The sequence below is a fragment of the Triplophysa rosa genome, linkage group LG4, assembly GCF_024868665.1.
Source record: "Triplophysa rosa linkage group LG4, Trosa_1v2, whole genome shotgun sequence".
Classification (NCBI taxonomy): Eukaryota; Metazoa; Chordata; class Actinopteri; order Cypriniformes; family Nemacheilidae; genus Triplophysa; species Triplophysa rosa.
The window spans coordinates 20293747-20306925 of record NC_079893.1 but is presented as its reverse complement, the minus strand read 5'-3'; the positions used below and the strand labels follow the sequence as shown (position 1 = coordinate 20306925).

General features: G+C 43.9%; 1 protein-coding gene across 1 annotated transcript in view; it reads left to right on the top strand.

Annotated features, from left to right (window-relative positions):
- Window positions 1-13179, top strand: part of frem3 (Fras1 related extracellular matrix 3) — a 48879-nt gene that overhangs the window by 5159 nt on the left and 30541 nt on the right. Inside the window, exon 2 of the mRNA XM_057332796.1 lies at window positions 111-200. Coding sequence (XP_057188779.1) covers window positions 111-200 — 90 coding nt within the window. The remainder of the gene's footprint in view (window positions 1-110; window positions 201-13179) is intronic.

Below are 13179 nucleotides of genomic sequence, written 5' to 3'. Positions count from 1 at the left end.
TTTTGTCTTCAAAAATGTTAGGAAAGACCTATCATCATGTAAAAAGTAACCTCTTAAAGTATTAATCTCCATCTTTTTATGCATTTGCTTCTTATTTTCTTTTTCATTAGCTGATATTGATGATATAAAGATTTGTTACGTGCTCCTGGATGGGTCCAACGCCACAAGTGACATATTCTACTTTACAGTGGAAGACAATGGTAAGAATGTCTCTTCATTGCCCCTCTCATTAACTGAAAGTGTCATGTGTCATTAAAGCTGGTGTTGGAATGCCAAAGCTTTCAGTTTCTCCTTTAAATAAATTGTGCTGCAGGCACATGTTCATTAGACGATTCTTCTTTGTCAGAAGTAATGAAGTAAATAGAACTTTTAGAAAAAAGTTCCTAATACCTAAGCCTCAAAACGAAGGTTTAGACCCTGGTAAAAATCTACAGAGCATCTTCAGAAAATTGATAGTATACAAATATTTGTCTGGTAAAAATACTTCATATTAGAAAAACCTGTTCTAAAGCATTTTTTATGTATTTGTTATGAGTTTAACTTGTGTTTTTACAACTCCTTTCCGTTTAAATCATTCTAATATTTGTAACTAATTATAAATCATTTCTGTTAATGCAACCCTAACACTCTATGCAAACAAGACAGAGAGAGATATTTAACAAAACAAACAGATCTTAATGTAATCTTAGTGTGTATAAAGTATACTTGGCTTGTACTTGAGTAGCGCCACTTACATTATGAGAAATTGTTATTCTAATGTTGGATAGCCTGGAATTTGCTAAATTCAAAAGGGTTAGTAAGTATCATTAGTTCAACCATCAGGTCAATGTAAAGTCTTTGTAATCATAGGTCCATCAATGTGTGCAAGAGATTTAGAAATCCCACATCAGCATTACTAACTAATACTTGCAGAGTGCACACACACAGACACAAAGAAAACACCAATTTAACAAAGAATCCTTTTCTACTTGGATGAGACATGTTGGTAGAGCCTTGGTGGTCAGCATATAAAAAGGATTAAGACTTCTCTTGACTGATGTGGTTTGAGTGCCTAATTAACTTCCAGTAATTTTAAGACAGTAGGTTAGTTCTTCAAGACAAAATTTTTTTATGTAATTGAAACTTTTGTAGGTGATTACTTCATATAATCAGCTAACCCGATTTGTAGATAATCCTTGATCAATTTAAAAGAGCAGACTGTAATAAAGCTCAATAAAACAGAAGGAAGGAGGCAGGAACCGGCGAACATTTAACAAACTTTAATTCCAAAATAAATAAACAATAAACAGCAATAAAACAGGCTGGCAGCCCCTCACGGACGACTGCCGGCCACACAAACTTAAACAAAACTTAACTAATGTCCGGGCCCGGTCCTCTCTCGCCGTCTTCTCCTGCCGTTCGTCCTTTTATGCTTCCGCTCCTCCGTGAGAGATACGAGGCCGGAATGACGCCCAGCTGACACTCATTATCAATCGCGTCCCGGCCTCGCTTCTTCCTCCAACGGCTCTCGTCACGCCTCCCTCGTCACACAGACATTTACTTGTTAGTAGTTTAACTGATGGCACTTTAACTGTGCAGGAACTGAAACATGCACCAGGGCTGGCACTCCATCACTTTGGCAACATTTCAGCTGGAGCCAGTTACTGCTATAAGAGCCAGCAAAAGATACACATTGTCAGAGGCTAAGCAAGGATGGTAGACACAATACAGGGAAACATTCAGGGATAGCCTAAGGCAAGACTTAAAATCAGTTTTTCGTGTTTTTGTAATTACAAGACAGAGGGACAACGAAAGTTATTCATTTTTACAGTGAATAAACTGTACAAACAGTTTTGTATCACATTCCATAACTTTATTTCATGTTGCATTAAACATGAACCTGAAGATGTTTTACTCTGTCTACCAACAGACTGCTCAGGCAACAGTGAGTGCAAAAGAATGGGACAGGTTTACTTAGTCCAACAGCTGAATTCCAACCGGCTTTTTGTCTGGACATTGAAATGGCAGACTAGTGTGTACTTGCATAAACTTTCCGAACATAAAAGACTAACACGTTAATACTAACAAACTAGTACCTTAAAAACACAGATACACTACACAATGGTTTGCATTTCAGGATACAGTAACACACAAGTCTATGTATAGGCTGAGTTTCCTGGATGATTCGGGGGCCGCGTGCTTTGAAGGCTGAATTTTAAGACCGATTGCGTCACAGCAGCGAGACTGAAGGCTGGTAAGGCTGTCTCGATTCAAAGGTTGCTTCAAAAGCCGCCCCAAAATGCAACCTTATTTCCGAAGGTTTTTAAGGATAGAACGAAGGTATCCTACACAGCTTTTGCTATACCAAGATTCATTGCGTGCCTGTAACGGCTTGAAATTTTAAAATAATCTATCAAAACTTTGGTTAAATAAAAGTATGTGATTCACAAAAACGGTCAATTGCAGTGTTTTAATATTATATATGATGTTGTTAATTAACATGATTGGTGCATTATTGTGTTTTTTGAATTTGTAAGGTTGGTTAATTTAATATACTGTTGGACTGTTTTAATATACATAAACGTGTCATATTCTCGAAAATAAAATATAATTTTTCTGGCTCTGTATTTGTTTAAAAAAGTCAGAAACGTCTCTGCTGTGTCCTGCTGTCACCACGCAACAGGAGCAGCAGGTGACGCAAATCATGCAATTAGGAAATCCTCCGCGAGGCTATACCGTCTCATTTCAGTTCGCTTCTTGGACTTTTGAGGCTGTGTGCTTTGAAAACCAAGTCCTCGTTTTTAAGTCTGCGACCTTAAAGGTTGCAGCCCCTGAATTGGGACACAGCTATGCATACCAGCAGAGTTATGTATTTATATGTGTGTATGTGTATTTGAGAATGTGTGTGTTTGTTTGCGTGTGGCAAGAATTAAGAGTATAATCTACCAGGTCAACTTTTACAGGATACCTGACCGCAGACAATCACAGCTGTGCCATACACCATAACACACAATTGCAAGTGACATTGATTTCCTCTAACAATAGAAAGTAAATACAAGCAGAAAAACTAAAGAGTGTCCCCAAAACATGTGTACTGTATGTGCACAACTGCTTTCTTAAGACACAGAGTCTGAATCTGCCATTGCTAGTTCAAAGGTTGCATCAAAGCCATGTTACTAATTCTAAAATGTCATGTTAGAACTAGCAAAGAACGATGGGCTTGGGTTTCTGAAAAGTTGCTAAAGTAGCAAGGAGGCAGGACATGTGAGAGCAACAGACAGAGCACAACTGAGCGTGTATGGTTGCCCAAGTCTACTATAACACGTCCAGTGAAAAAATTGATAGCTTTGTTGTAGTATTGGCCTAATGGTTATTGCGGTTACCAGTAGATTTACTCACCAGCTACAGTATAGCACTCTCAGGTTGTCTCCCATTCATTCAGATTTGAGGACTGGGACTGACTGGTGTATTAAATTACATGTCAATATTAATTCTAAAATTGTGATACAGAATTCTACCTTCCATTTATATTATTATTTATAAAATGTATAGGTCTACAAAGTAAGTAACTCAGGTAACATAATCTTTCTTCAACAGGGACACAAGTTATATGCACAGTTAACATTAATTAGATGGTGGAAGGCATTTCCTCTAAGATTTGTGGCACCAGCCACACTGACCCTGTGCGTGAAAGTCACTGCAGACAGGGATGTGTGTTTCAAGGAGCAGAGATCTGCTTTCAAAGTTTCCTTTACGCCTGACTGTAACCCAAAGCCATCACAAGATATGTTGAACACCCAGGGGCTTCCCCTTTCCTAGTTGTTCTTTCAAGATGTAGAAGATGGAGTAGATCATGCTGCTTGGTCTAGATTTCCTTCCCCCAATAATTTCACAAGATCAAAAGTTTATATAAGTATTCATGAACAGTCAGCTTAAGCTTAAACCTATGGACTTGCAAACAAAGAAATGAAATGAAGAAAGCCATAAATGGATTTTACAACTTTCCTCAGTTTAGCAGTTTCTTTGTCATCTTAGATGTCTGCACCTAATCTGTGAGTCAGACATAAACACCCAGCAGAAGATTTACTGCTGCGTGGTGCCAGCGGTTTCTCCAACCACACTAAACACTGGAGCCACCTTTCTATTCCTCGACTCTCAGATTTATGGGATTTTGTGAGAGTGTTAGAGGATATGTTGTATGGTTCCTAGGTTATTCTTATCGCTCACAGATGGAAAAGTTCTTCCTGTGCCCTTTGATCTGAGCTTTGAGGTAGCCCTGTGGTGCCTCTCCCTAGGAGTACTTTCTCTTGATCTCACTGCCTGCAATAGACAACATAAGCGACTGGTGTCAAAAAGGATGCGACTTTTCTGCCGTGCCATAATTCATCACCCTGCAGTTTGGGGATCAGATCCCTGGCTACCGTGGATGTCACGTGGACAAGTACAGTACCTGCCAGTGTCCAGTTGTCAAACATCCCCTTTGTGGAATGCCAGGAATTACATGAGGCGCCTAACATAGATTTTCAGCTTGGTGCATGTGAGAAGCCATTATTAGATACATAGGAAATGGCCAATGGTCAAGTTGCATTGATGTGACTCATATTTAAATATGAATTCTTATTACGCAAAGTAAGAAGCATGGTCTTTAATGCCTGGGATACTTATCGTGGATATGAGATTCCCGGTGAATTTAAACTGAAAAATGATATCATTATTGTTATTTGTGTATATAGTAGGCCAGCTTAGTCTTGCAATATACCTCTGGCAGTGAATGTTGATATCCTCTCAGCAATCCCTCCCATGCCTCAGGCTCTAAACATACAGTTTCTGTGTTGACCTGTGGTGCTGAGGTGAAGATCTGTATCATCTAGGACAACTATTTGTGTTGTGTATAATGGAACATCATAACCTGTAGATGAAAAGTTGTTTTGCAAAATCAGGTGCTCACAAGAAACCAAATTGAGAACCTCAACAAATTTTTTCGAAGGCACTATTAAGATTTAAGCTGTCCTGGTGATGCTCAAGCTACTGTAACATTGCACCTGAGGCTACATGCAATATTTTCAGTTAAAAATATTTTTAAAATATTGTTGGCAGTGAACATAATCTCATGGAAAAATTTTAACTATTTTACGAGGTGGCTAATTCATATGAATACATACGATCTCATGTGCACATTTTAGTACGATTTGCTTTCGTATCAGTGATGTTAGGTTTAGGGGCAGGGTTAGTGGTGGAGCTTCAGTATTGCTTTTTTCTAGTAATCGTACGTTTTTGTACGATTCACAACGTACAAATTCATATGAATTAGCCACCTCGTAAAATAGTTATGAAATCCTGTAAGATCAGGTTGACATGTCAGTTGTGAAGTTAGGAATACATTATATTCAGGAGTCTTAGTTTTTATTCCTACTCGCTATGCCTTTTTTACTCCTTTTGGCATTATCAAAGGCTTGGCTGACCTGACTAAGTGGGAATGTGACCATTACTTAGCCCTACATTCTTTCTATGTGTTACTGCGGTCATAAATACCTTCAGAGCTTCAGACATCCCCTGTGATGCCTGAACCCATTAGCACAACTCAATGATGGCCTACTGGTCTTTACTGACCCCTTCCTTGAAAAAAACATAATAAAATACTTTAGAGCAACAATGATATCCCTATTTCTCATGAATAACATTTAATTGAGAAAGACATTCATATAAATGATTCATGAGAAAACACACTCATGACAAAACATTGTGGTTTCACAGAGAGGCACTTTTGTGTTATTTGTTCATTGTAGACAGAAATCCTACTTGAGTGCAGAAAGAAGCCACCCAGACTGTGCCTGCTGTCTGCCAAAGTTGTTGGTCCCAAGCACAGATAAAAGCTGACAAAGGGGAGAACAAGGGAGGGTATGAGTGCGGGGAATGAGGATACAGCTGTCAGTCCCCTCTCTTGGTATCTGAAAACCACTAAGAAATGGTGTGAGAAAAGGGGAATAGCGCACAGTCAAAAGACTAAGGTGGCCTTCACGGTCACTCTTAAAAGCACCTGCCTTCCAAACATAGCAATAAAACTAGTTAGGAAATTACCCAAGGTTACTCTCGACTCTGATGACTCTGTTAGTTATCTTAGTGATGATCTCTTTATATGGAACATGACATAAGACTCACTGGGTTATAATGTGTATTAAACAGTGACAGATACAACAGAATTAGGGGTGTATCAAAGCTCACCAATACACAATACTGGGCTCATGATACAATCAGGATGTTTTGAACAAAATGTAAAAAATGAAATTCGAATGACTCCAGAAATTACGATTCAAAAAATTAATCCAAAGCATTTTCCAGTAACACTGAACATAATAAAACTGACTACATATAATGTTTAATTGAGCCTACTGTAAGTAAATTAATAAAAACTGAATAGGCCTGCCACTAGAAAATAAAAATGAATTTTAACAAAACTAAAATTAAGAAAGACCTTAAGAAAGCGAAATCCTTCTTAAAGTAGTAAAAGCACAAGATAACAAACAAACCATTATACGTTTCAAAAGGTCACAAATTAGCAGGTCGACCAATAGGACAAAAAATATGTTGTATCATAAAAATATTGTTATCATAATTTTTATCGTTATACACTTCACATTATTGTTACACCCTTACCTGTATATACATGACAAGATGTTTCTCATGGAATATTTTATTGACTAGAAGGACACTGTCTTTGTTGCAAATGGAACTATTTTCCATAATCTTACAAAGTGCACTTCTCCAGGTCCACCTGACCGCTGGATGTTTAACTGAAAGGGAGCTTTCTGTCTGCATGTTGTACGTTTGATAATCCTCTGATACAGCCCCACTAAGCTTAATATCAGCTCATACTCACCCTGGGCAGTGTGCCTGAGAAAATTGTCTCCTGAAGAAAGAGACACTTGGCTGAGTTTCTATAGCCTATAGCTTTCACTCAGCCTTTGACATGCGTTCTTCACAGTGTGAACATTGTAAGGTGTTTAACCTTTAACCTTTGTATGGTGTTAAAAACAACAACATCTTTTGAATACTTGTAAAATTGGTTCAGCTAGTTAGAACATCTTAGTGGTGGTGAAACAGGCCTAAAAGTGTGCCTGAGATTTTCACAATATTCCCACTCTTGTCAAAGCTTAACAAGGAATAAAACATCCAATTTATCGTATATTAATTAGTGTATGTGATTAACAACCCTTGGCTAGGCATTGAATAAATGGTAAATGAGTTATATAGGGGGGTAAGGAAGACGATGACGGTGACACTGCTTTCTGGTTGCTACTGATTCATCCATTAATGTTGTACATTTCTCACAACTGCATATTTAAACTAAACTTAAACTGTGGCAGCTCCTTACTTTGAAATGTAGTGCATTAAAGGAGGGTTGAAATGCTATTTCATGCATTCTGACTTCTTAACACAGTTAAACGTGCTGGCTTCACATGCTTAACATGGACAACTTGTCAAAAAACGAGTTGGGCGTATGAAGTAGTATTTCTGTGTTTTGTTGGCAATCACGTACATGCATAATGTGAACAACACAAACTTATAGTGAATCAACAGTTATGCAGGGATAATGCGATGATGTATTGTGTGCAAGTTATTTTTAGGTACGACAGCTCAAACATTTATTTTAGTCTGGGACTAGCCTTAAGCCTTGTCTGTGAAACCGGGCATATATGTACTAAAGATAAATATGGGATTGGCAGAAACTGTTACCTCCACTTTAATATTTTTTTAAGGTTTAATATCTTTAAAGGTTTAGTAATTGTGCAAGATGATACTGCACGTTGTGATATTATTACATTTTTATTTATTCGGCATTAGATTTCTGTGACATTTTTCTAGCGCCCATCTCAGACAGATAACCTACCCTTGACCACTAAAAGGTTTAAAAGTCTTGGCATCTGTCATCACAGCGAGGTATCAACGCCTCTGAATTTCTTCATTTGCCTTTAGATGGCATTAGCTTCAGACCTTTATTCAAAGAATAAGAGAAAATCTCAAGAACAAGTGTCCAGGGATTTTCTGGACCATTTTTCTCTCAAGGGATAATGAGAGTCACGGGGTAGCAAGGATTATGGAAGGATGGGTTTGAAGATCTTTTCAAAGTCATTATAGTTCGTCTCGGGTTGCTTGGCTGTAACCCTGTTCCCTGAAAAAGCGGGAACGAGATGCTGCGTTTCAAACGCTATGGGAGAACGTTCTTTGTTCGACCGGTTGTGAAGCACGTGTTTGACACACGCCAAGAATTGGCTTTAAATAACCTCGGCAGGTGACGTGGCTAATTACACTCACCTGCAGGTTATAAATACGTGTGAAAGCGGACGCGTCTTCAGGTTCCAACTTTGTCTGAAAGGACGTCCGGGCACGCCTACAGTGTGCATTGAGGCACAGCATCTCGTTCCCGCTTTTTCAGGGAACAGGGTTACAGCCAAGTAACCCGAGACGTTCCCTATCAAAAGCTACACTCGATGCTGTGTTTCAAACGCTATGGGAACGAGAATACCAATGCCGCCGCACTGGAAGTGTCTGGACACCCCCAAGGTTGTGTGGTGTGTGTGCACAAGCCGAGAGGAGGTCTCAGACGTGAGTCTGGGATATAGACTCCAGGACGCTTGCGCCTGGAGTAGCATGGACATCCAGACTATAAAATCTCACAAATGTGTGCGGAGAGGACCAGCCCTCTGCATCACACACTTGCTGCAAGGGGACACCTCTTGCTAAGGCCATAGAAGATGAAACCCCCCTTGTTGAATGAGCTCTGACTCCTAGAGGAGACTCCTTGACCGCGCGCCTCGTTGGCCAGGGCAATAGCATCCCTCATCCAATGTGATATAGTCTGCTTGGTGGCAGCCGCTCCCCGGTTGCGGCCCCCATAACATATGGAAAGCTGCTATGATATATTCCACTGGCTGGTGCGGTGGACGTAATTTCAAAGAGCACGTACTGGACACAGTAAGTGTAATCGTTCCTGCTCCGACGTCGTGAACGGCGGCGGGCAGAAGGCCTCAAGAACAACCGGATGCATGGTGGAGAATGGAACTTTATGCAGATAACTCGGGTGAGGATGCAGAATAGCTTTGACCATCCCAGGGGCAAAAATTAAACAGGAGGGTGAGGTTGAGAGCACCCGCAAATCTCCAATTCTCTTAAGAGAAGTGATTGCCGTTAGAAAAACCATCTTAAGGGTCAAAAGCCTGACAGGTGCTGACTCCATAGGTTCGAAAGGGGCGCCAACCAGGCCCTCGAGCACTATAGCTAAGTCCCATGAAGGGACTGTCTGTCTAGAAGGAGACCTCAGCCGCCTCGCTCCACGAATACAGCGGGTGACTAAAGGGTGTTTTCCCACAGAAACCCCATCAATCAGGGCGTGGCAGCCCGAAATGGCAGCCACATAAACCTTGAGAGTACCGGGGCTTGTTCCTGAGGACAGTTTCTCTTGCAGAAACTCCAACACTGAAACAATCTGGCAGTGAATTGGGTCTGCATGTTGTGCCATGCACCATCTGTCAAAAACGCTCCATCTAAGGGCGTAGCTCCTTCTAGTGGAGGGAGCCCTAGCACTTAGAATAGTCTCTGGGCGCAAGCCCAGCACCTGGTACCCTTCAGGGGCCAGACATGGAGATTCCAGAGCTCGGGATGGGGATGAAGTATTGTCCCGTGCCCTTGAGACAAGAGATCCCTCCTGACTGGGATCGCCCATTGCGAGTCGTCGAGGAGGGTTACTAGGTCCGAGAACCAGACTCTGTTTGGCCAACGGGGAGCTACCAATAGGAGGCGAGAGCCCTGTCGGAGGATATGCTATCAGAGGATACGCGTAAAGACGCAGTCTGGGCCATGTATGGGCCATCGCGTCCAGACCCAGAGGAGCTGGATGAGTCAGAGAGAAGTAGAGGGGACATTGCGCTGTCTCCTGCTTAGCAAAGAGGTCCACCTTTGCTTCGTAAAATCTTTCCCAGATTTGTCTGACTATCTCGGGGGGGAGTTTCCATTCCCCGTTCGTCACAGCTTGTCTGGACAGCACGTCTGCTCCCACATTCATATGCCCCGGGATGTGAATCACTCTGAGGGACAGGAATTTGCCCTCTGCCCAAGGCAGGATCTACTGGGCCAATTTGTTCAGGTGGAACGACCGCAGGCCACCCTGGTGATGTATGTACGAGACTACTGAAGTGTTGTCCACCCGCACTAGGACATGGTAGCCTCGTAACTCTGGGAGGAAGTATTTCGGAGCCCGAAATACAGCTATCATCTCAAGGCAATTGATGTGCCAATCGAGAAGTTGACCTCTCCAGACCCCCTGGGATGGACGGCCATCTAACACCGCGCCCCAGCCCATGAGGGAAGCGTCTGTCGTTAGCATCTTGCGACGACAACACGGACCGAGAGTGGGACCTAAAGTCAGAAACCGAGGTCTGAACCACATAGAAAGGGTGCGAAGCCCCTGGCGCGTCACCCTTGTCTGCCTCTGGGGGTTGGCCCTTGGATGAAACCCCCTGGTTTTGAGCCACAACTGAGGCCCGGAGGTATCACTGTGGAAGCCTCCGCCATGAGACCTAGAACTCTTTGAAAGTGATGAATTTTGACTTTCTGGCCTAGCATGATGCTCCTCAGGGTGATCAGGATGGGTTCGACACGTGCAGGAGACAGTTGTGCCTGCATCGCGGTCGAGTCCCATATTATCCCTAAATATGTTGTATTTTGCATAGGGGAGATAACGCTCTTTGTGGCGTTGAGTCTTAACCCGAGAGTTTTGAGATGAGCTAGGACTACATCCCAATGTCGAAGCGTTAGCTCCTGAGACTGAGCTAAAACCAGCCAGTCGTCTATGTAATTCAAAATGCGGATGCCCTGGAGTCGCAGAGGAGCCAGAGCTGCATCCATGCATTTCGTGTATGTGCGGGGTGACAAGGCAAGGCCGAAAGGAAGAACCCGATACTGGTAAGCTTCGCCCCCGAAAGCGAACCTCAGGAATTTCCTGTGTTGTAGCAGGATCTCTATATGAAAGTATGCATCTTTCAGATCGATCGTCATGAACCAGCCGTACAACTGAATGTGAGAAACAATCATCTTGATTGTCAACATTTTGAATTTGTGCATCTTTAAATAGCGGTTTAATCCGCGAAGATCTAGGATCGGACGCAATCCTCCATCCCTTTTGGGAACTACAAAATACCGGCTGTAGTAGCGTGATTCTCTGTCTGGTAGGGGAACATGTTCTATGGCCCCTTTGACCAGCAGAGCTTGTAATTCTTGTGCCAACGGATGCGCTCACTCCGGTTGCACGGACGTGAAGACCACGCCGTTGAAACGCGGAGGGCGATATGCAAATTGAATCCTGTAGCCCTTGTCTACGGTTCTTTCTACCCATGGAGAGATACCTGGCAGTAGTTTCCACACTGCCAGCTTCTCTGAAAGGGGTATCAATGTTGGCACTTCGTCTCGTTGGGGGGATGCCAGATGTCTGGCGTCCTGAGATGTGGCAGGAGACGACCGAACATCTAGCATTCTTTTTGAGCCCGCTAATCCCCGAAACGCCGGTGGCGGCGGAGATTGCAAAGCGGCCTTGTGAGTGTGCCGGGCTAGGAGCCTCTAATTTCTCTTGGAATTTTATGCACCCCTCCCCGGGGGGGGGCACACCCCCACAGTCCAGGGCACACATGTCTCAGGATCTTTTCTTCTTGGCAGAGATGAAGTGCCTCAGGTCCGGCCCTCCCGAGGCGGCCTGAGGGGCGTGGTGGGCCTCTCACCTGCCTCTGCTAGGGGGGGCGCGATTCGCCACACTCTCCCTGATGGCCTCGCGCCTCAGGCAGACCGGATCCACCCGAGACTGTGTGCCTGGTCGGGACTGGGGAACTAGTCCAGAGTGGGTGGCCGACACTCCAGACGCTTGAGCACGACGGGGGAGATACCTCACGAATGCCTCCTCGTGGCGTTTCGCCTCCCAGAACTTGGTGACCACGGTATTCATCATTGTTTGCGTCTACAAACAATCTGGAAGGTGAGATCGGGGCATCAAGAAGGAAGGCCCGGTCCCTGTCCTTGATGCCCGTGAGGTTAAGCCACAGATGCCTCTCCGTTGTGACCAGTGCAGCCATAGAACGGCCGATAGCACGGGCCGTCTGCTTGGTAGCACGGAGAGACAAATCTGTGGCCCGGCGTAGCTCTGCAAACGCCGTCTCATCAATCACCCCGTCAGTGCTCACATCATCCAGCAGGTCAGCCTGGTACGCCTGCAAAACCACCATGGTGTGCAGGGCAGCACCAGCCTGACCCGCTGCCTGAAAAGCCTTCCCCACCAGCGCAGATGTAAGCCTGCAAGGCTTGGTGGGGAGAGAAGGCTTTTTCAGGGACGACGATGTCCCAGGTGAGAGATAGCTCGCCAGCGTCTCTTCCACATGGGGTACCATCGTATACCCCCGTGGTTTCGCACCAACGATAGTTGAATAAATCGACGTCGATGGCACGAACACACGGGAGGAATAAGGCTTCTGCCACGAGCAAGATAATTCGCTGTGGAGATCCTCGAAAAAGGGGAGAGCGCGATGTTGTGGCTCCTCTCCCTGGCCACCCGACAGATATCTGTCGCCTAGCTTTGAGCCTCTGGGGGCCTCTTGCTCCTGCGGCCAGTCGAGCTTAAGGCGGTCGACTGCCTTAGTCACCGCCCCGAGAAGCTCCTCAAGCGCCGCGTTGTCGCGAGAGGAACATCCCGAGACGGCGCTATCCAACATTGCAGAAGCAAAGGATGCCTCGTCCTCCGCCCAATCCGAAGAAGCGCCGGCGCACACTTCGGATTCGGACGTGAGGCCATCGCGGTTTTCCCTTCTTAAAAAAGGAGAGCCGAGCACGAAGAACTCTCACAAGGAGGCACACATCTCCGATCGGAGTCAGACATGATTATGTAGATTATATATTTAGGCTAAGTGAGAATGTGCTTAGTGACTAAATGTATATAAACTACTTCGCTAGCTTTCTTTCTTTTTCCTCTTTTCACGTAGGAGAAAAAAAAAGAAAAGAAAAGAGGGAGACTTCTCCCTCACAACACGTACACACAAAGTGGTCCTTGAAGACAAAAGAACCTGAAGACGCGTCCGCTTTCACGCATATTTATAACCTGCAGGTGAGTATAATTAGCCATGTCACCTGCCGAGGTTATTTAAAGCCAATTCTTGGTGTGTTTGA